The sequence below is a fragment of the Lepisma saccharinum genome, chromosome 13 (assembly GCF_977018435.1).
Source record: "Lepisma saccharinum chromosome 13, izLepSacc3.1, whole genome shotgun sequence".
Lineage (NCBI taxonomy): Eukaryota > Metazoa > Arthropoda > Insecta > Zygentoma > Lepismatidae > Lepisma > Lepisma saccharinum.
The window spans coordinates 73,645,187-73,672,843 of record NC_139241.1 but is presented as its reverse complement, the minus strand read 5'-3'; the positions used below and the strand labels follow the sequence as shown (position 1 = coordinate 73,672,843).

The 27,657-nt window shown below is 37.5% G+C and overlaps 1 protein-coding gene across 1 annotated transcript in view; it reads right to left on the bottom strand.

The window, feature by feature from the left end:
* The window catches only part of LOC145997039 (trypsin-1-like), a 29,059-nt gene extending 2,365 nt beyond the window's left edge, over window positions 1-26,694 (bottom strand). The window contains exons 1-6 of the mRNA XM_083133662.1: window positions 26,368-26,694; window positions 19,235-19,415; window positions 13,283-13,384; window positions 3,942-4,101; window positions 1,484-1,609; window positions 278-377 (exon numbers count right to left, since the gene is read on the bottom strand). Of these exons, the coding sequence (XP_082989788.1) occupies window positions 278-377; window positions 1,484-1,609; window positions 3,942-4,101; window positions 13,283-13,384; window positions 19,235-19,415; window positions 26,368-26,665 (967 nt within the window). The 5' untranslated portion in view covers window positions 26,666-26,694. The remainder of the gene's footprint in view (window positions 1-277; window positions 378-1,483; window positions 1,610-3,941; window positions 4,102-13,282; window positions 13,385-19,234; window positions 19,416-26,367) is intronic.
* Window positions 26,695-27,657: the final 963 nt, after the last annotated feature.

Sequence of the window (27,657 nt, the reverse complement as noted above, 5' to 3'; positions counted from 1 at the left end):
CGCTCCTAAACACACCCACTATATATATATATATATATATATATATATATATATATATATATATATTGTGTGTGTGTCTTCTGTCTGTGCAAAAAAGTAAAGGTTTGCCCTTGGACACCCTTGTCATACATTTGGCAGGAGAGCGACGTAAAACTACAAGAAATATAAAGTACAGTACTGAGTAGAGATTGGAGGAGGAGCAATAAGCACTCTTCTTTTCTATAAATTTATTTCTGCTCTCGCTGAGACCTAGGACGTTGTAAGTCTTGATACCTACCTGGAGTGTCTGGGCGAGCACAGCCAGATCCAGATGAAACGACTCCTATTTGCTCATAGCTGCTTGTTTCCTTGTTTACCAACGGACCGCCACTGTCGCCCTGTAAAATACACAAGTCTTCTGTAAAGTAAATGACAAGTTGAAACACCGAGAAACTTGTGGCGTCCAGTTGACACTTACCCCTCCCCCATCAATTTCAGATATATTGCAATTTACAACTCAAGAATATTTTTGTCAATCCTTGCATAATTACAACATAATTTTTCTTGAAATGTATTATTTTTGAGCTGTGAATGTGTCAAATTCACATCTGGTATCTCTATGGCACTATAGTCTACATTACGTACAGGTAGATGTAGCTTTTTTCCGTGAAGTAAAGGTTATTAGAAATATAGGGGTTGTGTATTTCGATTGTTTTCATCGTGATGGCATAAAGACGGTAAAAGGTGACTTTATCCATGAAACGACTAGGAAATTTAAGCGCTAGTGTTGCACTATATAGTTAACAAAAATCAGTCAACTTTTCACTCGAAATCGAGTACACAATTGGCGCATTTCCTGAAGTCAAGTGCTTTCTTTTTCATAAGCGATAAACCCATTTACAGTTTCTGGCTTGAAATAAATTGAAAACACCGACAGACACTCATCATAATAACATGCAATAAAAACTATTGCCCGATGTTTAAATTGCTCATTTGAAATATTGTAATATTGTGTACAATATTAACACAAAAGCAATAAAAATAATACACTTTACAATCGAATTTGATGAAATTTGGCAAATCACTTTGAGTTTCGTGTTAGCCGCGGACAAATCGCAAATGCCTATAGCTTGTCCATGGTTTTCTGATTAAAATTATCGGCCAACCCCTTGATGGTACAAGTTATGGTGAACATCCTTACCTAGAGATTGCTCATGTTCAGGTATTTACTATCTGCATATTGCAACACTATCGTTTCATTGTTCCACTGTCGAGTGATACATTAACTTTGTCGTCAGGACGTTATTGTTCACAACAAACATAACATGTCACCCTAGAAATAGGCCAGGGTTGCGTAAAGCTTAAAACCAATAAACAAAGCGCAGATCAGCGCAGACAACACATGTAGACACAGACCATAGTCTCCGGCACATCACTTTATGAGTACCATATGGCTAAAGCAATACTCAGCAAAAAAATCTTCTTGTATGCGTCGTTTACCTACCTGGCAAGAATCTGTATTTTCACCGTATGCACAGATTTTCCCAGTTATATCACCATACTTTTCCGAGCACATGTCTCTGTCATATATTTCTAGGGTGGTTTCTTGTAAGACATCGGAAGTATTTCCCTGTAATTGGAAAGAATTTAAAAAAACTTGATAGTATAAACAAATGACAACAGTCAGACACGTATGTAGAAATATATTTGGAGAGCCATATTAAGGCCGTGTCCGAAAGGTGCAAGACCGTACTTGAAGCGAGCATCCTCCGAGTATGGTCTTGGAGTGCGGTCTTCAATTCGTGGACTGGAAGTGCTGTCTTTCGAATTGCACTTCGACTGTAGCACCAAATACGACCAGTAGATAAAACTCAGTACTCGTTGTTTTCCTCGCCGTTTAAACGCTTGTTTTTCACAATAGAAATCACATAGCATTTTCAAATGCTCATACACATTCATTTCCACACATTAGAAGAACTATAACCAACAACTTGCTGGCCAATAACGTATATCTATAACCTGTGCTGCTCGCTTTCTACCTCCGTGATTTTAAACAAATGAACAACGAGTGTGGAAACCACGTGACCTAGTCACCAGCCATCTGTACTGCACGCTGTGTACTTGCGTACTTCTGTTCTTGGCGCTTTCGAACTGTACTAGGTGACGTCACTTCCTTAAAGACCATACTTCAAGGCTGTACTTTGTACCTTTCGGACAGAGCCTAAGAGTCATTATTTTGATATTCAGACAAAGTGAGATAGTTGTATGTCTTTTGTTTGGTTGGGTCTTTTATGTTGAAGTAGATCATAAGTAGAGCCCGGAAGTTTGGCAAAATGCCTCTTTTTATCTACTGCATATATTGATAAAATTTTTCCGGATATACGTTTTTTATGTTGTTTCGAATGTTTTAGAAGCCTTTTCATTTTGCCTATTTGGGACCCCACTGCCTATTTTTAATTATAATGCCTTTTTTTGCCTTTTTCAATGAAATTTGACCATTTTTTTTAAAAAAAAATGTGTATATAAATTATTTTTCTCCCAAAAGACGTTGTTGGCATTTACTTTTCTTCCGTTTATTATGTGAATAATTTTCGCCTTATTTAAGTAATATTGAACTCATGCATGTTTCAACATTGCTGTAGGAGAAAAGTGTGAGAAAAATGTATTTCATGCTCAGTTAGGATATTGCCTTTCGGTTAATATTTCCTTGTGCATGATTGACTGCTGAAGTGGACAGGTTGATTTCGAACACAAAGAAGATATTTCTGAAATCTCCCTCTCGAACCCGAAAATTTGCATCTGAGCTTAGTTTACCTCCGCAACCAGTCTTGACCAGATGTGCAACCTGGATATCTGCAGCTATATATTATGCTAACAACCTTGAAAAAAATAGTGACGTGATAGATGCTCTTCCAGAAAATGAAGCGGCTTCAATTCGTGAAGTGAAAAAACTCCTGTGCTATTCAAGTTTATTTTTGCACATAATGGTGCATTGCCAGAGACAATTACAATTATAGCATCCATGAAAATCTACGAGGAATCTATGCAGCAGATGATGGAAGTGCCAGGAGAAAAGGGGTCAGCTGTTGCGGAAAAGTGCAAACGGGTAGTGAGTGCAAATGAGGACTTGAAACAATTGAAAACAATTTGTGATATTCTAAAAGGTGAAAATGCTGTTACCGAAATGAGTCCAGCTACATTAGCTTGTTTTATGTATGCTCCAATAACTTCTGTCGAACTAGAAAGATCATTTTCTATTATGAGAAACATTCTCTCTGACAGACGACTATCAATGAATGTTGAGAACTTAAAAAAACACCTTGTAGTTAGTTATGTGCAATCAAGACGTCAAAATTGAAATGCTCTTCCCAATGTAGATCTTAACATTTTGCCATAAATTATAGATAAAAGTAAGCGACTTCCAAATGTGCCTTTTTTCGGTTTATTTTGCCTTTTTTTATTTTTAGTGCCTATTTTCCACATTATAAATGCCTTTTTGCCTGCCTATTTTAATGAAAATAAATGCCTGAACTTCCGGGCTCTAATCATAAGAAATGAACGAATTGTAATTTTGAGGTCTTGAAAAAAACACCCTGAAGATAATGTTGAAGTTGAAGGCCATACCCTCCATTTCTCAGGAACAGTGAAATATGAGTTGGTTGGGAGTGGCGTATCTTTGAAAAGCAACCCCCTACCGCCAACATTCTCTTTTCATATAATATTAGTATAACACTGCTTGATTACAAACATTCGCTTGTTTTCATGAGGCATTTTTGCTTTCCACTGTTGTAGTGCAACAAAGAATGCCCAAAATTCAGTTTTTGCCTGTTTTCTGTCCTTATTTTCTTGTTTAACCAACAGCACCCAAAAATTAGTTTACTGAGAATTGACTCTCAAAACCAATCAATACGTATCGATTTCTTAAGAAACTATTAATATGCGATATCTTGGAGAATACATACGTCTTCCTCTGTATTTCCCCAGCCGGTCACGACGCATTCCGTTCCAGTTGTTAGTTCATTGTCCGAAGACAAGCAAACTTGACAAATGCTTGACCCATATTCAATTGGTTCTTTCAGCTTGATCAATGCGATATCATTGGCAAGGTTGCTAGTGTTATACCTGAAATGGAATAGAGAAATCTGTTTGTAAATTCGTTTCTAAGCAATTTAATTTTCACTGAAACAGTTCAATTAAATTTACAATTGAAAAGCAATTGAACCAACGGTCTGAAATAGGTTAGTATATTATGTTTATGTAAGTAAAATTGTAGTTGTTGCTTTTGTATCTATTATTAGTTTTATCGTCGATCGCTTTTATAGCTATGAAGTTTAATTTTTACTTAGTGTTTATATCTATTCATCATGTCATTTATCGGATAAACAACAACTTATTATTGTATGAAAATAAATAAAAAATAATCATTTAACAACAAACTTAGACACAAACAAAGTATCTAATAACCTCATTATTGCATAAGTTAAAATAACATGTTTAAACGCAAAGATACATATACATTATGTATATTACATAAGAACAACAAATTATCATAGTATGAGTGAAAACAAATAAAGAAATCATTAAGAAGTAAACATTTGTACATTGAAAGACACAAATAATGAATGTAAGAACATATCAAAATAAAGGTATTCGATTATAAATGAAGGGCTAGGGTGTAAAACATGGTAAGTGACATTTTGGTCATTTTGGAGTTACAATGTGCATCGTGTAGTCCATCGTAAATGGAGTCGAATCGTACTTGAAGTGTTTCGTTTCGTCAACAGATGACTGAGCTAGACGTGTTGAAAGTTAAGGTATCTACCAATTGTTTCATGTAAAGTATGGTAAGTAGCAAAGATGGCGGCGAAACGACTGTCACTGAATTGCAACGTGTCTCAGAAAGTTTGCGAGTATTGAGGCAACAGTAAAGATGAGAACGAGTTAGAAAGTGTATATGATTCCCATATTGACCCGGAATATGTACAACCGACTAAGAATTAGGAGAATGAAGAGGTTGACAACCAAAAATGTGACTAAAACTGTGCATGGGCACGTTCATTCTATTTCATGTAAAACGTGGTATCTACTTGCTACGTCCCGTAGCGATGCACTTCACAAGTACACTTACCTTAGTAGAACATGATATGAACATTTCCGGATTCGTGCTGAGTTAAAATGTCCCTTTCCCTTTGATCCACTGGTGAAGTTCCGTAACGGCCTCGTGGATGTTCTCCTATTCCTGCTCTGAACTAAGTATAACGGCTTTTAAATAAAGAAAACCGCAGTCTATTCTAATCTGGCTTTATTAGAATATTAAGCACACTCGTACACTACGTAATACAACCTAAAGACAGACAATTCCGACCGTTATCCGTGCGAGATACGTACGCGAAAATGCCCGCGATTGGAAGCAGCTCTTGCTTCGCGAGATCTCACCGAAAAACTGTTTTGCGATCTCTGGGAGACGGTTTCACCTTCCCACTGCTACAGTAGTACCAGACACAACAACTTTTATATTACCAGAAATTGGATATGTTTGAACAGTAAAATATTAGAAGTATACATTCATCTGGCAAAGTGAATTTTTATATGCCGTGGCAACAATGCCAAAAGAATTTAAACAAATCAACAATGCAATTTGAAATAATGCGGAATAGTTTAGCGTCTGCCAAAAACATGAACTACAAATGAATATAAGGAATTTAAATGAGATATTAATAACTTTGGCTTTAATTCACTGATCAATATTAAACTTATAACACTCCTTAGAACATTTAAAGGCAAGTCAAACGATTAATGTTGATAACGATTATAAAGGCGGCCATATTGGAAAATTGTCTGAAGGCATTAATAAAATATTTATGAATATACAGGGTGATTGGTAATTCGACCTATTCCTGGAAAGGTGTAATACTAGAACACATTTGCAACAAATTTGACCTTATGACCTTATGCAACTGTTACAAAATCTACAAACTGCAATAACTCGAAACCCATTGATTTCCGACCCCCGGTGCATAGGGTCAAATTTGTTGCAAATGTGCTCTACTATTACCCCTTTCCAGGAATAGGTCGAATTACCAATCACCCTGTATATATACCGTGCGTCCATTTCGATCTGCAGCCGAGAGATCGGGAGAAACGTGGCGGGCGGCGCTGACGGAGGTGCCGACATTTGCGGCCTGTAATGCCCGCATATTTTTATGGACATATGCAGACATTTATATAAATATTGTAAAACTACCACTAACCTGTGTTATAAGAGTTGTTCAAAGTGATGTCCACCTACATTCACACATTCCTGGCATCGTTTGATGAAATTTTGATTCACACGCAAAAGTTCTTCTTCCGTAATTCTTCCTAGTTCTGCCCTTATATTGTCTTTTAGTTCGTCGATGCTATGAGGGTTATTTCGGTAGACTCTATTTTTCAAGGTTCCCCACAAATAATAGTCACACACGGTAAGATCTGGCGAACGTGAAGGCCATAAACCTCTTGAAATTATTGTCATCAAACACCTCCCTTATAGCGTCCAAAGAATCAGCGGCGGCATGGGCTGTGGCCGAATCTTGTTGAAAATACCCATATTGTCTCTCATTATCTGATAACAACTGAAAAAACGGCGCGAGTATTTGTGTGCGGTACCTCTCTGAATTTATTGTGTCTTCAAAAAATATAGGCCCTATTATTCTTTTGGCACTTACAGCACACCACACACCAATTTTTGCATCGTGTAACGGAACTTCGTGTATTATTCGGGGATTTTCAGTGCTCCAGTATCTATTGTTCTGTCAACAAACATGAACACGCAAGTGAAACCATGCCTCATCCGAAAAAAATATTAACTGTGGATCAACAATACCATCTACAATATTCTGCAAAACCCAATTACAGAAATTTACTCTACTTACGTTGTCAGGGGGCCGTAATTCTTGCACTATAGAAACTCTGTACGGTTTTAATTTTAGTAGCTTAGTGGCTGTATGTGCTGATGATTTTGACACGCCCATCTCCTGTGAAACACGGCGTAGAGGTTTGTTTGGAGAACGTTCTAACGCTGCACCAATTTCATCGAGTTTTGCTTCGGTTAGAATCCGTCGTTTTTGCTTAGGTGTTTTAAAATTTAACGATCCAGTTTCTCGTAATTTAAGGACAAGACGTCTAACCGTATCTATATGTGGAGGTGAAACGCCTGGGAATTTCTATACAAATTGCCTACACACGTCTCGACACGAGTCTGTTTTCACGTAAGTGTCATACATGAAAATTCTTTGTTCTAACGTGAACCTTGTGGCTGGCATTCCAATCGTCTGACTGACACAACACACATACACACTGCAATAACACAAACAAGTAACGGCAAGTAACCAAGAATAACACTCTTACGCACAGTACGAAATTAACACGCTCTTGGTTTACATCTGCCTGCCACTATAATCACAGCTCTGTAGTCGCGAAGGAACAAAAAACTTGAGCTAGGAGATTTCGGATTGCAAGGAAGCTCACGAACACCATTAGCTTTTAACGGTTCGTCTGCAGCGTAATCTTGATACAGTGTTGCACATTCGAAACCTCCAAACGATCCCCATCGACACAAAACTCTTTCAAGGATATAAACTTAAGCAGAACGTTACTGGTCAAAACTACGATTAAAATGTTTTACAGAGTATTATCTGTGGCTCTTAATATAATTTCTAAAGCGTATTTATTTGTGTATATAAGGGTGGAACTTGGAAGAATTACAGAACAACTTTTGCGTGTTATAACACAGGTTAGTGCTCGTTTTGCAAGATGTCCACAAAAATAAGCGGGCATTACAGGCCTCAAATGTCGGCATCTCCGTCAGCGCCGCCCGCCACGTTTCTCCCGATCTCTCGGCTGCAGATCGAAATGGACGCACTGTATATATACCGTGCGTCCATTTCGATCTGCAGCCGAGAGATCGGGAGAAGCGTGGCGGGCGGCGCTGACGGAGATGCCGACATTTGCGGCCTGAAATGCCCGCTTATTTTTATGGACATATGCAGACATTTATATAAATATTGCAAAACGAGCACTAACCTGTGTTATAAGAGTATGGTTTTAATTTTAGTAGCTTAGTGGCAGTATGTGCTGAAGATTTTGACACTCCCATCTCCTGTGAAACACGGCGTAGAGGTTTGTTTGGATAACTTTCTAACGCTGCCCCAATTTCATCGAGTTCATCGAGGAAGCTCACGAAAACCATTGACTTTTAATGGTTTCGTCGGAAGCGTAATCTTGATACAGTGTTGCACATTCGAAACCTCCAAACGATCCCCATCGACACAAAACTCTTTCAAGGATATAAACTTAAGCAGGACGTTGCTGGTCAAAACTATGATTAAAATGTTTTATTATCTGTGACTCTTATCGTCACTTCTAAAGCGTATTTTTTTGTGTATATAATTGCAGAACTTGGATGAATTACAGATGATGAATTATAACCCAGGTTAGTGCTCGTTTTGCAATATTTATATAAATGTCTGGATATGTCCGTAAAAATAAGCGAGCATTACAGGCCGCAAATGTCGGCATCTCCGCCAGCGCCGCCCGCCACGCTTCTCCCGATCTCTCGGCTGCAGATCGAAATGGACGCACTGTATATATATATATATATATATATATATATATATATATATATATATATATATATGAATATGTAAGTAAGGTACAGGGTAATCTGAAGGAGAAAGAGAATAACAAACAGACTTCGAGTGGTTGACGAAGAATGGGAAATAATAGAGGGAGTGATAAAGGAGGTAGCACAAGAAACTTTTGGAGAAGAGAAAACTAAAAGGAATGAGTGGTTTGATGAAGAGTGCAGACAGGTTATAGATGAGAGGAATATAGCTAGAGAGAGAATGCTACAGAGGGAAACTCGAAGTAATGCTGAGAGGTATAAGGAACTAAGAAGGAAAGCACATAGGGTATGCAAAGAAAAGAAGAAAATGATGTATAAAAAGAAGATGCAAGAAATAGAAGAACTAAATCAGCAAAGTGAAATAAGAAAATTCTATAGAGCTATAAATAGAATGAGAATAGGATTTGAGCCAAGAATGGAAGTATGTAAGGATAAGAATGGGAAAGTAATTGTAGAAGAGAATCAGATACTCAATAGATGGGCAGAGCACTTTAAAGAGATTTTGAATAAAGTGGAAAACCAAGAAGAAGAGCAGTATATTGGTCATGAGGTACAAGTACCTAGTATTGAAGAAGTTGAATTTGTAATTAAGAAATGAGTAATAATAGAGTTCCAGGCGAGGATGAAGTGATAATTGAACTTATCAAACTTGGTGGTAACGCATTGTTGGCAGCAATACATAGATTGATTGTAATGATATGGGAAACTGAAACAATTCCCCATAAATAGAAATCTGGAATAATATGCCCAATTTATAAGAAAGGTGATAATTTATTTATCACTGATAAATTAAAATGAGGAAATTACAGAGGTATCACACTTCTTAGTGTGGTCTATAAGATCTTGTCAGGATTGATCAGTGAGAGAATAAAATGTTACACAGAAGATATACTGGGAGAGTACCAATGTGGATTTCGCCCTGGCAGAAGCACTACTGATGAGATATTTGTAATTAGACAGATGATGGGAAAGTTTTATGAACATGATGTGGATTTGCATTTTTTATTTGTTGACTTCAGGCAGGCTTTTGACAGTGTTAATCGAAATGAACTCTTTAGGGTACTTGAAGAGTATAATATTCCCCTCAAAATAATAAGACTAATAAGAATGACTATGAGTGGTACTAAGGCACGAGTGAAAGTTTGTGGTAACAACACAAGAGTGAAACAAGGGGATGGCCTTTCGGCAGTATTATTTAATCTAGCATTGCACAAAGTAATGAATGTAGTTGACCAAAAGGGAACCATATTTGGAAAGTCCAGTCAAATATGCGCATATGCAGATGATGTTACAATCATTTCTAGAACAATAAGAACACTTAAACAAATGTATGCGCAAATGGAAAGAGAAGCAATAAAAATAGGGCTCACTGTAAATGAAAAAAAAGACAAAGTATATGAGAATGTCTAACTCTGAGATCAGAAGAACACCTCAAGATCTGACAATTGGAGATAATAAGTTTGAGGGAGTTCCTTGTTTTAAATATCTGGGGACAATGGTATATAGTGATAATGATATGAGTAAAGTAATAAAGGAAAGAATACAGGCAGGCAATCGTGCATATTTTGCAAATATGCAGTTGTATAGAAATGGACTGATCACAAGAAATACAAAGCTTAAAATTTATAAGACACTGGTACGACCAGTTGTCACTTGTGGATCCGATAATTGGACTTTGAAACTGTCAGATGAAAATGCCCTCAGAATATTTGAGAGAAGAATATTAAGAAAGATATATGGACCTGTGAAGGAAGATGACGACTGGAGAATAAGATATAATGCAGAGCTAGATGATTTAATAAAAGGCCAAGATATAGTGAGATTTGTCAAAGCCCAGAGAATAAAGTGGTTGGGGGATGTGGAGAGAATGATGGAAGACCGGATGCCAAGAAGAATGTTGAAAGATAAGCTTCACCATGCAAGAAGAAAGGGGAGGCCCCGACTTCGATGAATAGACGACGTCGCTGCAAACTTGCGGACAATGAAAATTAAAGGATGGAGGAGAAGAATTGATGATAGATTGGAATGGAGGCTGATTGTGGAGGAGGCCAAGGCCCACCAAGGGCTGTAGAGCCAGAAATATAAAATTATATATATATATATATATATATATATATATATATATATATATATATATGAATTATTAATTGTATAATACGTGAAACTATAATAAGCATGAGATAATAATGCAAGATATAATAATATTCGGATAATAATAACAATAATAATAATATAAAACCACAAAGTAATGGCCAACTCGGGGTCATTACATACTGTAAATACCATTGTTTACGTGCAGCAGTGCTCATAATGGCAGTTTCGAATTAAATTTTACTCTCGTACTGGATGTGAACTGCTATCTAGTAGAGAAGCACATACTTTCTTCTACTAGATATAAATAACTATAGTCACATAGAAATTCGTTTGATTTTTAATTGGGTATACACATTTAAGGGTGCTTTAAGATACCATGCCTTACAAGCAACGTCAAAAATGTATTACACTTGAGGAATATGTAATTTGATCGGAATCATATAAATTATTTGGAACAGTTTAGTTTTTTTATAAAATATTTCTTTCCTAAATCTGTAATGCGCATTTTAAAAGTTATAATATTTTTATGGTGGACCTAATAACGTATTTGTAATTTAATTAAGTTTCGTATTTATGATATGTGTGATACTGATGAAAGCAAATTATTTTATTGTTGATATTGCAAATATGTATTCTTCTTGGTTCGAAAATATAACTCTTTTAATCCATAAGAGCTAATTATCAGTTAAAACTATTAAAAACTTAAGCCCTGTGTACATTTGAAATCATTGTATACAAACATGTCAAGTTAAAGAAAAACACAACAGAAACTTACAAGGTCATAATTGTGTCTTCATTTTACTTCAAGTCTTGTGTCACTTTTGGCTTATTTGCGAAGATGGAGATGAGTGATGATATGATGAAACTGATGAATAAGCATTCAAAAACATCCATTCCCAGGCCGGTATTCGAACCCGGGACCCCTGGCGTTGTAGCGTGATTTTCTTGCCACTCCGCCACGGGGGCCAGTAATTGTCATCTTGAAGATAGAGATTTAAACTAGGGATGGCCTTTTCGAAGGTTTTTTTTTGATTTTCGAAAATTAAATTTTTCGATTTTTGAGTTTTTCGAAAAAAAAATCGTTTTTCGCTTTCTTGTTTTTCGAATAAAAATAGTCTTTCGAAAAGAATATAGTTTTTTTTAAAAAAAATCGTTTTTCGAAAAAAAAAATCGTTCTTCGTATTTAGAAAAAAAATAGTTTTCCGAAAAAAAAATCATTTTTTCGTTTTTCGCTTTTTTGTTTCTCAAAAAAAAATCGTGCTTCCACTTTTCATTTTCGAAAAAATATTTTTAGATTTTCAATTTTTCGAAAAATTCCCTATTTTATGCATAAATTTCTTATTGAATCCCAAAATTCCAATATTGCCATTGTGTGGAATTTGCATAGTCTACGTAACACAGTTTTGTATCAAGAGAGGCTTGTGAATCGCATTCTGCTTGGCATGCTGAGGTAATAAATAGAGCTTCTGTGTATGTGAAGTAGATATGTGAAGCATTAAAACCACTCATATATAATCATTTTTTTACGAATATTGATCTCCATATACATATAAGGAAGTTATTTTTAATCACAAACATTCAGAACTTATTTTTTTAAAATACTAACGTAATAAAACGATGAAATCTACTTTTTTAATGGTCTTCATTTTAGTCATAGTCATAGGAAAGCAAAAACTTGTTACAACAAGTAACTCAGGTTATTGTTTACTGAATAAAATTATTATCATTAAAGGCTTTCATTTTTCTGTTACAAATCGTTATGTTTGCTATAAAAAGTCTAATGTCAAAATAACATTATTATCACAAGTTAGCTTGAATAAAGCGGTATCTGATCACTCATTCTGATAATATCGTTGCATGTAAAGCATGGTAACTACAACAATTCCTTGAACAACCCTCAAACAAATCACATGTAGCACCACCGAAAAAAATAATTCGGATGCCATGTCATGTTTGTATGGTAGTAAACATATTTGCTGTAAATAATTTAGAAATTTATTTTAATTTGTAAATCAGATTTTTTTGAAACATCAACTTTCAATATCTTGAAACCTGCATTTTGTCACTTAACATGTTTTACACCCGACCCCTTCAAATATAAAAGAAGCAATTTTTTAAACAAGAAACCACTGCGGTAACGAAGTCCCCGCGCGCCCTCTCATGTATAAAAAAATGGCGCTCCCACCTGAGGGTTAAGGATGCAGATATTCGTTTTTGACACCCCTTGGAAAATTTTGAGCCGGCACCCCTGTAAGAAGTACGCAAAATGTTGTGATATGTCCATAAATTATTGTGCTGTGTGTGTGTGTGTGTGTGTGTGTGTGTGTGTGTGTGTGTGTGTGTGTGTGTGTGTGTGTGTGTGTGCGTGTACACACAGAAAGAGAGTTGGCTTGTAATCTGGCTGAGCCATAGAACTATTCTATGGTTGAGCTTAAGGGGAGTGAGCGACCTGAATCCAGCAGGCGGTGCTTGTAAGTTAACTGAAATGCTCATCGTTATTGCACAAACAAAATTATTACAGAACTAACTAACAATTTTTCCACTTACCCATAGTGTACAATGATTTCGTCGGCAGTGTTGGGATCTGCATTCTCATCTCTGTAATTTTCGTAAGCTCCAAGATATACCTCTACCGTTGACGGGTCTGTCCTGAAAAGTACATTATGAGAAATTCTTTAAAAAATATTGTACAAATTTCAAGCAATTTACCATCTGTGTGGACACAAGACTATGAGATTTTCATTAGGATAAAAACTGTAAACTGACAAATGTCAAGGGCATCGCCAGAAAGTTTGAAGGACCCGAGGATGATTTGTTCTGGTGCTATTTTTCAAATTCACGTTTAAATTATGGAAGAAGGTAACTTTTTTGTTTGTTTATTTGCGATTGCTGTTGAAACTCATAACAACCCATCTTAATGTAACTTCAGTGGTATTTTAGCAGCAGACGATTTTCACGGAACCTGGTATCACTTGCAGCTGTCACCCCTATTTCACCCAGGGGGTGCTCGTTGCTATGTGAAGTACGTATGCATTACGTCATCTGGGAGGATCGGGTTTGACGGTGCTCGTTGCTATGTGCAGTAAGTTTGGTGTGGGGTACATTTAGCTACTAACACGTCGCAAAAATCGGAACAAGCAGGTTGTTGATTTTGTAGCGTTCGATTTATTTTTATTTTATTTTTGTACTTGTAGATGCAATCATGTGTAATTGTGCTGTAGCAAGCTATGAAAACTATAACCAGAAAACTAAAGGAACTGACATAAAATATCATAGATTTCCAGTCGATAATTGCGTAAGTAAACAGTGGATTCATGCTTGTAGACGAAATGTAAAAAATATGCAAGTGTGCCGTGCCAATTATTGTGAAGAAGACTATGTGCGAGATTAAAAGCAGAACTTCTGTATTTTCCACCAAAGAACGTGCTGAAGCAAACTGCAGTTCCATCGCTAAAATTACACCCAATTACTTTAGTACCAAATAATCGAGGAAATGGTGTAGTTCTCCTAAACACTTATCTTCACAATATGATTCGCTTGTAGAACGTGTTGATAAGGTTTGCAGAGATGTACACGACGAAAGACATGCAATAACGAGACGTGCCCTAAACAGGCTAGGGACTATGCTGCCAAAAAGAGAAAAATATATAGACGAAGGTATATACACAAACTGCAAGCTATGTTTCGTTGTTGGAAAACATATTCAAAAGTTTACAAAGGAGAAACACACGTCTACATCATGAAGCAAATAAATTAAAGATTACAAACAACATCTTTCAACCTGCTTTCACTAAATAAAGAAGTTCAAAATCTACAACGTAACCTAACCGACAGTACCACAAGAAAAGTCATCAATATCTTGAAAATGTGTTAAACTAGTGCGAAGTACGTAGTGAGCCTAATTGATTTGTTATGTACATTTTATGTAAGTCGGATTTATAATTATTAACAATTTCATTTAACACAGACCGATGTTGATTGTGATTTGTATGTTCACATTATTGTGAAAAACGTTGTCGGAAATGGGCATTTCTCGAAATGAAATTCACTTAGTACATCTTCAATTCGAGTTACATAGCGTTGTATGCACGATGGTAAATATTGCATGAGTGAATATTACACCCATCATTGAAATTTTTGCAACTTTGTTCAATTTTGGTATTTCACAAATATATTGTGAATAATTTTGTACCCTTGTACTCAATATAAACCAATGGATGTTACATTATTTCTTTGTAGTACATTTCTGTCAAAAAGAGCAAGATCTAAGATTAGTGTAATGCAAGTTACTTCGTTAATGTACAAATGTGTGTCGCATATCAGCCTTTGAGTATATTTTCCGGTTATACAACTCAGACATGGAAATGGAAATGGAAAATCTGCGAACAAAGTCCTTTAACGAATAATGATTCGTACAGTTGCACGGTCAATCATTGTGAGTTCATGTAACTTTTCTCCTTTATTGTTTAATTAAACTAAGATATTTTCATAGATATTCTCAAAGCGTTTCATTTACCGTGTGAGCAGAAATCTATTTCTATAGGCTTGAATTAGTAGGTTAAGACATTTAAGTTTGATGTTCCTAGCACTCATCAAGTATTTCGAGTAGGTTAAGTTAGTTAAATTAGTACTTGTACACTTTGGCTCGTCTTCTGCACGCGTTTGTATGTAAAGTTCTTAATAGGAAAAAATACTTTTTAGAACTATGACAACGATAACTTGCAGCCAAATTTGAACCAGAGAAATTAAAAATATCTGCAAATTACAAACTGGAATTGCGTTTTCAAAGTCTGAAACTACTATCTTACAAACTATTTCAACATTCTTCCTCCACATAAAACTTCCCAAAAAAATTTTGCATGTGGAACTTTGATCCGTACGTAAATTATTGTACAGTAAATAAATATATGAAGAAGGTTGGGAATTCTTTCGAATTTAGAGTAAGTTTCAAATGCAGAGTAAAATTTTATGTAGCTCGTATATTGCTTCTTTCACTTGATAATTTCAAAAATAAAGTTACATTATGGAGAATGGTAAAGATTGGATTTTAAGTATATCAGTAATTTTAATACTTTCTGATGTTATGTAAAATTTGAAATGTTCCTGGAAATGATTGCAACGTTCTGAATGAATAAGAAGGAACTATTCAATCAGAAAACTAGATATTAGGCTTTTTACTGCGTTGTGTTAAATGTTGTAAATAGATTATACCAGACTACTATCGGATTAAAAATTACGGATATTCAAGTTTGGACTCCAATTAAAAGTTAATCAGTAGAACAACATAAAAAAGAGTTACATCAAAATTAAGCTTATTCAATTCTGTGTCAATCTATAATTACCAATTTATTTTTGATTATGCCTTCTATTTTTATCATCGTGAGAACAAAATAGGATTATTTTTTAGTTTAGCAAACTATCGCTCTCTTTCAGATTCTATAAATAAAGAACGGGTGTTTTTTTATTTATAGATTATATATTATATAATTTATTTATTTATTATCCAAACTCTAATATCCATAATTTATAATCCGATAGTACTCCTGTGACGTTCTGTGAGGCCCGTAGTATCTCGGAGGCCTCTGCCGATATCCTTGGCGTAGTGGTTAGCACATCGCGCTTCGACGCCAGGGGTCCCGGATTCGAATCCAATCGGGTAAGACATTGATTTGTCCTTAATGAGAAAATCGAGAATTTAGTAAATGTGATAGTATATGTGAAAACAAATATTGATTGATTGATTTGCTTCATTTTACTTTGCTTCTTGTGTCACTTTTGGCTAATTTGCGAAGATAGGGATGAGTGATGAAATGATGAATGAACACTCACAAACATCCATGCCCAAGTCAGGATTCGAACCCAAACCTCTGGCGTTGAATTGCGATGTGCTAACCACTACGCCAAGGAGGCCGGCTTGTGGAAACAAAGAAAGAGAACGATGGGGGGGGGGGGAACTACGTCTTATCGGTTTTCCTTTCATAGTTAAAAAAAAGACAGAAAAGAAAAATAAACCAAATATGTCAGTCAATTCTTTCTTTGCAACTCTTTCACTATGCAATTCTTCTTTAGCATGCACCGTTTCTTATTAAAATCATAATACGATTTATGAAATGATGAAATCTGAAATTTTAATGAGAACACGGACAACCTTCTTTGTAATATATCGATCAGGTTTCAGAAACATGAATTTTTACAATACGTTTGCATGTGCAATTTTCCCTCTTTTAAAAGTAGCATGTTTTAATTATGTTACTAATCATTAAAGGAATACCTCAATACCATCCCGAAGTATGATAATTAATATTTACCCCTCAAAGTAATGAAACACTTTCCCTCTCTGAAACTCGCATAGAAATGATAGCGGCCGTTTGCTTCGGCCAAGCCCCGAACGAACATAACCGAAGGGGGACCGAGCATAACCGATCCTCCCACATGACGTCACGCGCTCGTGCATGATCGGCAATTTTCGGATGGGGCTACCTTATATATTAAGTTACCTTGTATTTCACCAGTGAACCCGTCCAATCAGCGCATGCGCACTTACGTCAATGGTCGAGGTTAACACAGACGGCATATATGCACCAAAACGCAAACGTTATATTATTTTCTCAACGCAAGTAACACATCATGTCAGTATCATGTAGTAAGTCAATATTGTATCTCTGTTAGTTTACTTTCGGAGTGGTTAACACATCGCGCTACAACGTCAGGGGTTCCAGGTTCGAATCCCGGTCTGGTCATGGATGTTTGTGAGTGTCCATTCATCAATTTTATCATGTCATCACTCATCCCCATCTTAGCCAAAAGTGGCACAAAAAGCGAAGTAAAATAAAGCAAATCAATCAATCATCATAGTTTACTTTAACGTGCAGTTAAGGTGATAGTATTTAATCATTGTTCTGAGCTGGGTGACTAGAAATGATGCAAGTCTGAAGTCTGAAATATTTTGAAACAGGTCGATTCTAATGAGAACAATTGAATCGGCAGGTTTAAGAAGGGAATAAGTCCAAAAAGTAAATTTGTGGGAAATCAAGAAAAACTGTATAAGTGGGAGAGTGTGCATCCAAGAACAACAAAATTCGTACTGGAACGTGAGAACCCTGTGTAGGTATAGAGGAGTACATGAAAAACAATGTACATGTAACCAGAACTTGTATAAAATGTAAGAAAGTAGTGGATTTATTTCCTCCATAAAACGTATGAAGTTTTTGCTGAGGGAAAAAACGGAAATAAAGTGTACAACGGAAAAGAAAATATATTATCGTGTAGTTTACAACGCGAAAGTGCACAATGGAATGAATAATACAAAATAATGCCCAAATTTTGAAAATTTGAAGGCAAGTCAAACAACAAACAGTCATTCAACCATCGACTGATCTTCATCGTGGTGAGAAGTTGTAGGCCAAGTTACACCATGACGTCGTAGAAAGGTTTTTTGTAGTCTGGAATGTAGGGGATGATTTTCCTAACATCATTCACTTTTTTTCGTTGATTGGTAATGTGGCGTTGATTTCAGGGCTCTTTATGTACCTCTAGGGACTCCTTTTTATATCTTTCTTCGCACTCACGTGTAGAGCGACGCTTTCCGATGATGTCGAGTACAAAAGGTCATTTTGCCATTTTTTGGTCTTCATTCCCTTCTTAAACCTGCCGATTCAATTGGTATTTATCATGTATTATTAAAGTTGTAATAGCCAATTAACGGATGATGCACCATATGTGCTCTCGTTACCCTCGTATTCTCCCCCTAAGCTTCATTCCCTCTCCCTATTTTCGCAGGTTAAGATTACGGTGCAAGAACAGGTGATAATGCATTAATTTATTCACCATTACGATATTTTATGTTACACATTTTGCAATAACGACTTCTTAAACTGCAATTTGTGTCATTTGCAGGAGATTGTATGCATTCCCCCCATGGGCGATATTAATAGCACCCTGCTAATTTTCAAATTTCACCTTCTTGCATTTTTTACATGCCAGTTGCAAGAGGCATGTACCACCTTTTAGTTGCTCCAGTAGTGATGACTCAGGCTTTTTTCCCCTTGAAAAACATTGAATTGGTAAAAAAATAATAATAAGCTTAGGTAGGCCATACTGGGGCCTATTACCATACCCTGGCTAAAATTTGAGCGTTTTTCTTGTCAAGCGTGTGTAATCTTATGTTATAAATTTTGCATGATTGCCACGTGAACCAGTCGACAGAAAATTTTGAAATTTTACCTGAGCAGTGAGCATCGAGAAAGGAACCACTTACCGCTATTTTCATCACTTTTTTGTTCTACATCCTGTGTTGTTTTAAGGAAATCAACTATGTTGGTTCGAAGGAGACATTGTTCTTTGCTTATTGAAGTCATTATTTCAATTCGTTGTTATCATATCGTGAAATTCAGACCGAATGAAAATGGTGGTGGAGAAATCGCCTACTGTTTTTTTCGCCATTGGGTGTACAGTATGATTATAAGTATTTATATTCATTAGGTTATTAATATTACTTACACTTCATTCACACAATGTGCAGCCGTTAGTATGTACTGATCACAGATGACTGATCCCCCACATAGGGCATAACTGGACCTATCTGGATTCATCCAACTGATCACCTGAGCTTGCCAACAATATTTGTCTGGAGGAACTGGAGATCCATTAACGATTCTGTCGCTTGGCCTAAGTCCACACCCTGAAATGAAGAGAGTATTGTACGAGTATTTCACAGTTCATTCATAGCAGTATATTATACACGGATAAAATGGGTGAGGTTCATCTTACAGCAGACCAAGGATGGTGCAATTTTAAGGTAAGGTAAAGTTCCTCGTGCATATAGCATCGTGCTATCAAGGCACATTTAGGGTATGTGGGGGTATTGCTCCACACATTCTTGATCTCGGACATTGATTTGAGCCTTAGATCACCCACCCTGGGAATATAACCCAGGTTTCCCGTGTGGAATTCAGACGTCCTGCCGACTAAGACCATCGCTGCAATTTTAATTGTTATAATTTAATTGTACCTATTTATTTATTTCTTATTATTGAACACCTCAAAATATAATCAATAACATTTTCTCTTTAAGGAATTTGGATGTAAATATTGGTTTGATGTACCTACATATGTCAAAAGATTAACTGATTTTTATTTAACTTTATTAGAGTTCGGCTTTTTTTTTTTAAAACACTCACGTGTGTGTTGTATTATTACTGTATAACTTACAAAATTTTTTCAACCAATGTAGTGTTTTAACCTATTTTAGATGTTTATTTGATTATGGAATTAGTTCAAAATGTTTACTGAACCAACAACCCTGGTAAGGATGATATCGAGACGACACTGAGACGCAGGTGGCGTTGTAAAAACCGGGACGAAAACGAGGCTAAATCAATCGAGACTTATCGAGACGAGACCGAGACTTAGGTTTCGAGACTCTCTGTCTCTTTCGAGACTTTGACATAATTTATCTAAAGCAAATTTTCCTTCCTGCGTGATTTATTCTGACATACAAAGACGATATCTACCTGATATTTTATAGACAAACTTGCTGATTATTTCTAACTTTAGCGTAAAATGTAAGTAATTTTATTTATAGGTATTTAAAAGTATAAGTGCGGTATACAAATTATAAAGTAATATATTTTAAAAATTCACTATAATATAAATTTAACAACAATTTATCAACAACATTTTTAGTTCCAACTCCGAGAGCAAGAATAAATAAATTGAACGGCATTGGGAGTGTAACTATTCATCTTAGCGACCCCGAAAACTATGGATTCCACACTAATATCGGTCGTTATACATGTCACCCTCTTCCGACCCCCACCCCTAGGGGTGCCAGGGGTGTCTTGGAGTTGAACGGCATTGGAAGTGTCACTATTTATCTTAGCGACCCCTAAAACTATTGATTCCACACTAATAACGGTCCTTTATTATTATTTTTACATGTCGCCCCTTCCGACCCCACCCCTAGGGGTGCCAGGGGTGTCTTAAAGTTGAACGGCATTGGGAGTGTCACTATTCCTCCTAGCGACCCCGAAAACTATGGATTCCACATTAATATCGGTCGTTTTCGATTATTTTTACATATCACACCCTTCCTTCCCCACCCTAGGAGTGCCAGGGGTGTCTTGGAGTTGAATGGTATTGGAAGTGCCTCTATTCATCTTAGCGACCCCAAAAACTATGGATTCCGAAGTATTGTCGATCGTTTTACATGTCACCCCCTTCCCACCCCCACCCCTAGGGGTGCCAGGGGTCTCTTGGAGTTGAACGGCATTGGGAGAGTCACTATTTATCTTAGCGACCGCGAAACCTATGGATTCCACACTATTATCGGTCGTTTTCGATTATTATGACATGTCACCCCCTTCCCACCCCCTCCCCAGGGATGTCTTACCCCCACAGTATTTCTTTCCGCATTGTAAGTCATATATGTACCAAGTTTGGTCATCGTGAATGTCACCAATTAACTTAGCGACTCCAAAAACTATGGATTCGACATTAATCTTGGTCATTTTTTGACATTTTAATTTTCACCCCCTCTCACCCCCCATCCCGGTAGGTGATGAACTTGAAGTGAAACGGCATTGGGAGTGTTACTATTCATCTTAGAGACCCCGAAAACTATGGATTCCACCCTAATATCAGTCGTTTTTTATTATTTTTACATGTCACCCCTTCCCCACTCCCACTTCCAGGGGAGCCAGGGGTGCCTTACCCCAACAGTATTTCTTTCCAGGTTGCAAGTGATACGTGTACCAAGTTTGGTTGAAATTGCTCCAGGCGTTCGAGAGTTATGCCGGAACAAACATACATACACACATCCATTTTTATACAGGGTGTCTACACCGAAATGCCCTATTTGTTGAGGCAGTTTAAAAATAGTAAATCTTTCTCGTGTCAGGTCTGACTTGTCTGTTGTGTGCAGAAGGTCTTAAAGTTGCTGCCTAAATTTTTTCAACGTGTGGCGCGCATTGGTGTTGGTGTAGTTGTCCATCGAAACCAAAATGGCGTCAGTGCAGGAGAAGGCACAAACTGTGCTTTGGTACGCGGAGTTTAAATCCATTGTGATGGTGCAATGGCAGTTTCGTTGTGTTTACAAGAAAGCAGCACCAGACGCCAAGAGGATAAAATCATGGCACAGACAGTTTCTGGACACTGGCAGCATTCTGAAGCGGATGGAGGGGGTCGGCGTGTCTCCGAAGAACAAGTTGAGAATGTCCGCCAAGCGTTCCAGCGATGTCCACGCAAATCAATTCGTCACGCTTCACGGGAACTTCAGATGCCACGTGCAACTGTTCATAAGGTCCTCAGAAAGCGGTTGCATCTGTATGCATAAAAGGTGCAGATTCTGCAGGCTATCAAGCCTGATGACAAGCAACGACGATATGACTTTGCATGTGACATGCTTAACCGAACCGACCGGAATCCTGCCTTCTTGTCACGTGTAATGTTTTCTGATGAGGCCACATTCCATGTCTCTGGTACTGTGAATAAGCATAAAGTTTTAATTTGGGGTCAGAGAATCCACACAGTATCAGGGAAATGGTGCAAAATAGCCCGAAAGTGAACGTTTGGTGTGGCCTCATCTGCGACAAGATCACTGGACCGTTCTTCTTTGCTGAGGAGACTGTCACAGGAACGACGTACCTAGACATGCTGGAGTTTTTTTGTTTTCCCCAGGTTGAAGATCTGCAACCAAACCTTTGGTTTCAGCAAGATGGTGCTCCACCTCACTGATCGCTCGATGTTCGGAAAACTCTGAATGAAACATTTCCAGGACGCTGGATTGGACGAGATGAACCCGTGCATTGGCCTCCACGTTCTCCGGACATCACACCATTAGCTTATTTTCTTTGGGGTTACGTGAAGGGCAGGGTGTTCGCCACTGCAGTGCGGGACCTTGAAGATCTTCGTAATCGGATTGTGGAAGTGATTGGTATCATCCCTCCGGACACGCTGAAGCGGACCTGGATGGAAGTTTAATATAGACTAGACATTCTTCGTGTCACCGCAGGGGCTCACGTGGAAGTGTTTTGATTTGTTGCTGCAATTTTTTTAAAAACTTAACTTGACACACAACTTATTTTTGTGAAAAAAATTAATTAATTTAATTTCATTTTGTATATGAAACAAATTAAAATAGGGCATTTCGGTGTAGACACCCTGTATATTAGATAATATATTTTGCTTATAGTAAGTTCAAAGTCAATCGATTATTGTGATTGCATATTACAGGGTGCATCAAAAGTAAATATATGTTTCTTTGACATTACATGCTTTTTAATGTTATGCTGTCGTATCTTTAGTGCATATTTGTGTATGTACAAAACCTTAATTGGTTTGTGCAAACTTTTTATGTAATTGTTAAATTTTCCATTTCTGACCCATATCACTGATGAAGAACGTGGAAGAAGTTCCGACTTAATCAACAAAATTCTGTTTATGTTAATGCACACTGCCCAATTTAGTCTCCATATTTCACGTAAACTTGTGGCAAGCTTACGATAGCTTGCTTATTGCTTGTAAAAGTAAATTTGATATGGCAAGCTAGATGCAAGTACACGGCAAGTAAGTGTTCGCAAGCACTTTTGCTTTGCAGAAAGGCTACTGCCGAAAGCTTACAGGTAGTTATGAATAGACACCAGTTTTTTATGTAATATCAAAGTACAAAATATGTAACAATAATTGATTAAATATGTACCTAAATATGTATTATCAAAAGGATATGTAGGTGAATATGTAGTATCAAAGAATATGTAATATTAATAACAATCGAGTATCCAAGCAATTTCAAGAATTCTGCTAGATATTTATTTTATTTGAACATATTCAACTTAATTTTAAGGACTGTTCAAATTAAATTTTGCATTAAATTTATAAACTCAAAAAACACAGAAACGTGTACATATTTAAGAAACTAATTTTGTGAACTATTAATTACTTTTCACATCGAAAATTATTGTATAATATGTAAATATGTAAGAGAGCTCTTTGTAACTTTCGAAACAAATTGTAAAAAGAAGCATCTGCAGAAAGCTCGGATGAAAATACATAGCTACTTTTGAACAAGGGGACATATTGTGCAACTCGCTACGTACAGGAAAGTACGAGTACCTATCTTGTCCACCGATGCCAAGCTTCTAGGTACTTTGCCTAAACCTAAAAGCGAAACGAAAATATGTAACCAGAGGAGGGGGGGAGTAACTTCAGCAGCTTTCGATAAATAACAGTTCCCGTATTTTTTAATTATTATCTTTGTCTTCAACCTGTCTGTGGACTTGGCAGTCAATATTAGGTGACCGTATGCACCAAGCATCTCATTGATTAGAAAATATGACATCACATGAGCTACAAATTTTCTTCATCATGTTTCAGAGATTGAAAACATGGGGAAAAGGATCAAGATGGGGAATACCAAAATATTTGGTTGGTGCGAATGAAATGTCCGCTTTGACGTCTGGTGGGAAACGCACCTCAACAACACAACACAAGGATTGGCAAAGGTCACGGGTCTAACGTCATAAACCCTGTATACGTCCAGCAAACAGGCTGGAGCACCCAGACAGTCAGAAGGCAGTGTGTTGCTGAACAGGGTCGTCTGAAAGTGCACCATGGAGAACACACAATTTCGAGTGATTTTTCATTACGAATTCAAACTGGGACGTTCTGCTCTGCAAGCCACCAAAAACATTAAGAGTACATTTGGGCGAGAAATGGCAATTGAACGCACCATTCGCCGCTGGTTTGTCAAATTTCGTTCTGGTGACACAGCATTGCAAAATGATCCTCGTGGCCATCGACCAACATCATGTTCGAATGAGCTCATCAGGAACGCCGTGGAAGCGGACCCTCGGAAAAGTGTTCGTGCCATAGCAGACGAGTTAGGCATACACCATACCACTGTCGTTCCATTGCTCCGTGCGATCTGTAAAGTGAAAAAGTTGGACTCATGGGTACCACATGATTTGACACGGACCAACAAGAATATCCGGAATAACCGGGATGGTTTCCTGCATCGGATTGTCACTTCAGATGAAAAATGGATCTGCTATGACAATCGTAAACGATCAGGTTGGATCGTGATCAACGTCCAGGGCGGTTTCCGAAACCACCTCTCCACCCACGGAAGGTGTTGTTGCTGGTATGGTGGTCTATGGTAACGTAATACATCATGTCTTTCTCAAGCGAAGTGAAACCATCAATGAAGATCGTTTCAGTGCTGAACTCCATGAAATGCACCGCAAACTTCTCCTCAAGCATCCAGCAATGGTCCACAGACATGGTGTCCTCATGTTACACGATAATGCTCGCCCACATGTCGCGCAAAGGATGGTGCAGGCTCTCCATAAGTTGCAATATGAAACCCTTCCTCATCCAGCATATTCTCCCGACCTCTCTCCCACTGACTACCATCTCTTCTGGCATCTCGATCACTTCCTGACGGGGAAGACCTTCGCTGAAGATCGGGCGGTGCAACATGCCGTTGAGGAGTTCCTTGTGTCGCAGACTCCAGACTTCTTTCGCCATGAAATCCATTTGTTGGCTGAGCGATGGCAAAAGTGTGTGGCTGCAGATGGCGACTATTTTGATTAACCAGGTATTGTAGTTTTGATTTTTTTGGCCTTTGGCAATGACGCACCTGGGCCGGACATTTCATTCGCACCATATATGTTGTTTTATGTATAGTAAACGAGCAAATATGTACAATGTGTAATATCTAGCAAATATTTTAAAATATGTAACATAAAACTTATGTAAAATCATGTCATTTATATAATTCGTTGACATTTTCCTGTTCAATGTATGTATCTAGAAAGGAACAGAATATGTAATTACATTACAAATTCGAGCTTTAGTTATGACAAGCTTGATGCAGGCTTGCCTTGGCAAGTTTCCTGCAACTTTGACTTAAGGTAACTACAGGGTGAGTCATAAGTCTCCATACAAATGGTGAAAACGGTGACTAATGTTTATTTTTCCTTTTCAGGCAGGTGAACCAATGAAAAGAGATGCCACTAACGAAGGAAGAACGGATTGACATCATTCTGTTGGCTGGGAGTGGTACCACTCGTCATGTAGCACGTACATTAAATGCAACCCACAGAACGCAGATAACCAACCCATGATACCATGGCACTTGTATTACCCTCCTTTCATCTGTTGCTGTCTTTGGTCTTCTAGGCCTGCTTTCGTCGGCGACAGAACCTGTCCTTCTGAATTTCTTCATAAATTTGGCCACGGTGTCATGGGTTATCTGCGTTCTGTGGGTTCCATTGAATGTACGTGCTACATGACGAGTGGTACTACTCCCAGCCAACATAATGATGCCATTCCGTTCTTCCTTCGTTAGTGCCATCTCTTTTCATTGGTTCACCTGCCTGAAAAGGAAAAATAAACATTAGTCACCGTTTTCACCATTTGTATGGAGACTTATGACTCACCCTGTAGATGGCTGGTGATCTACAGCTTGCCATGGTGATCTTGCTGCAAACTTCTTCACTTGGCATGGCAAGCTTGCTTCAGGCTTGCAGCAAATTTTCTGTGCCATCTGGGCTGTTGCCTGATGAAGTTTCTCGTTGAAACAACGAGCAATTTACCCTGAATTCAAAATAGGAAGTTTCAGTTGACATACTCACCACAAGACTCATCATAGTAATTCAATGACTCTGATTGTGGTTCATCGATGTTGTCATTCTGTGTCGTAGCCTCTGGAGCATTTGTTGTGGTTGTAGTTTGTTGATGATAAATATAGTAGTAATAATAGTAGGGAAAATAATACCACCACCAAGTTTGCTGTTTAGGATCAAGGTGCACGGGAGCATCTCCTCCTGGGTTGAATGCCGGATCTTGCTTCGGTTCTACAGGCACATCTACCTGGTAACCAAGTGATTGGACAGCCAAAATGACGCAGAACACAATGTGAAACCAAGCCATTGCTTCTGGCTGTTTAAACAGGTCCGCTGAAGCTTTCGAGGTGTATGGAGAACGTTACCTCCTCTTTTTATAGGTTTTTGCCTCAATAGTATCCACCAGAAACAACTGTCCATGGTCGTAAATAAAACAAAGTACATATATTCTTGTCAAGCCTTATCGATGCTATATTTATGGAAGCATGTGAATTGTCACAGGCCCTGTTGTGCAAGAAGATATATTCATTCGAATACTAACATGACGCACCTGAATATGTTTGCTGATGTGAACGTTGCAATTACATTTGAGGATAATTCTTGTTATATATATGTGTGTGACGTCAACACTATTTTGTGCATCTACTCATCAACAACAATTTATTATTTGTGCACTGTACTACAGGTTGTTCTTTGTGCAAAGAAGACACGTGTAGGCAGAGAGAAGGAGAGAGGGATTACGAAGTGTCGGTTCCTTTTATGTTCGTGTCCCTCCCGCGGCGGGCAACGTGATTGGTGGCTGGGGTTTTGCGTAAGAGCGCGCGCCATATCTTCGGCAAGGAGGCTGTTGAAAGTTACTCCGGTAAAAGCGTTGTTTGAAGCTGCACAATGTCGAAAAAAAAAGGGGTCGACTTGGTGTTCTGCAATTAATTGGAAGAACACTGGGCGAAGAAAATATGAACAAGGGAAACACATAAGTTTCTTCCGCTTCCATATAAAGAATCTGTAACTTTGTAACAATGTTATTTCAGTATTTATCGACCTCATAGTTGATAACCAAGATAGAGCTGTTTTATAAACTTTTTTATTTACGTGAAAATTTGAAAATTTCTGGTGATTTTTTTTCCAATGATATATTTGTGGCAATAATCGCTTGTCAGTACTAATTTAAGTTATTATTAGAGGCACATATTTTTGATAAATAAAAAAAGCAACATTTCGGTACAAGTCAATTTCGGGTTCAAAAGGGGTAAATAAAATAAAATTTCGCTGCTATGGCGGTGAAAAAGCGGAATATAA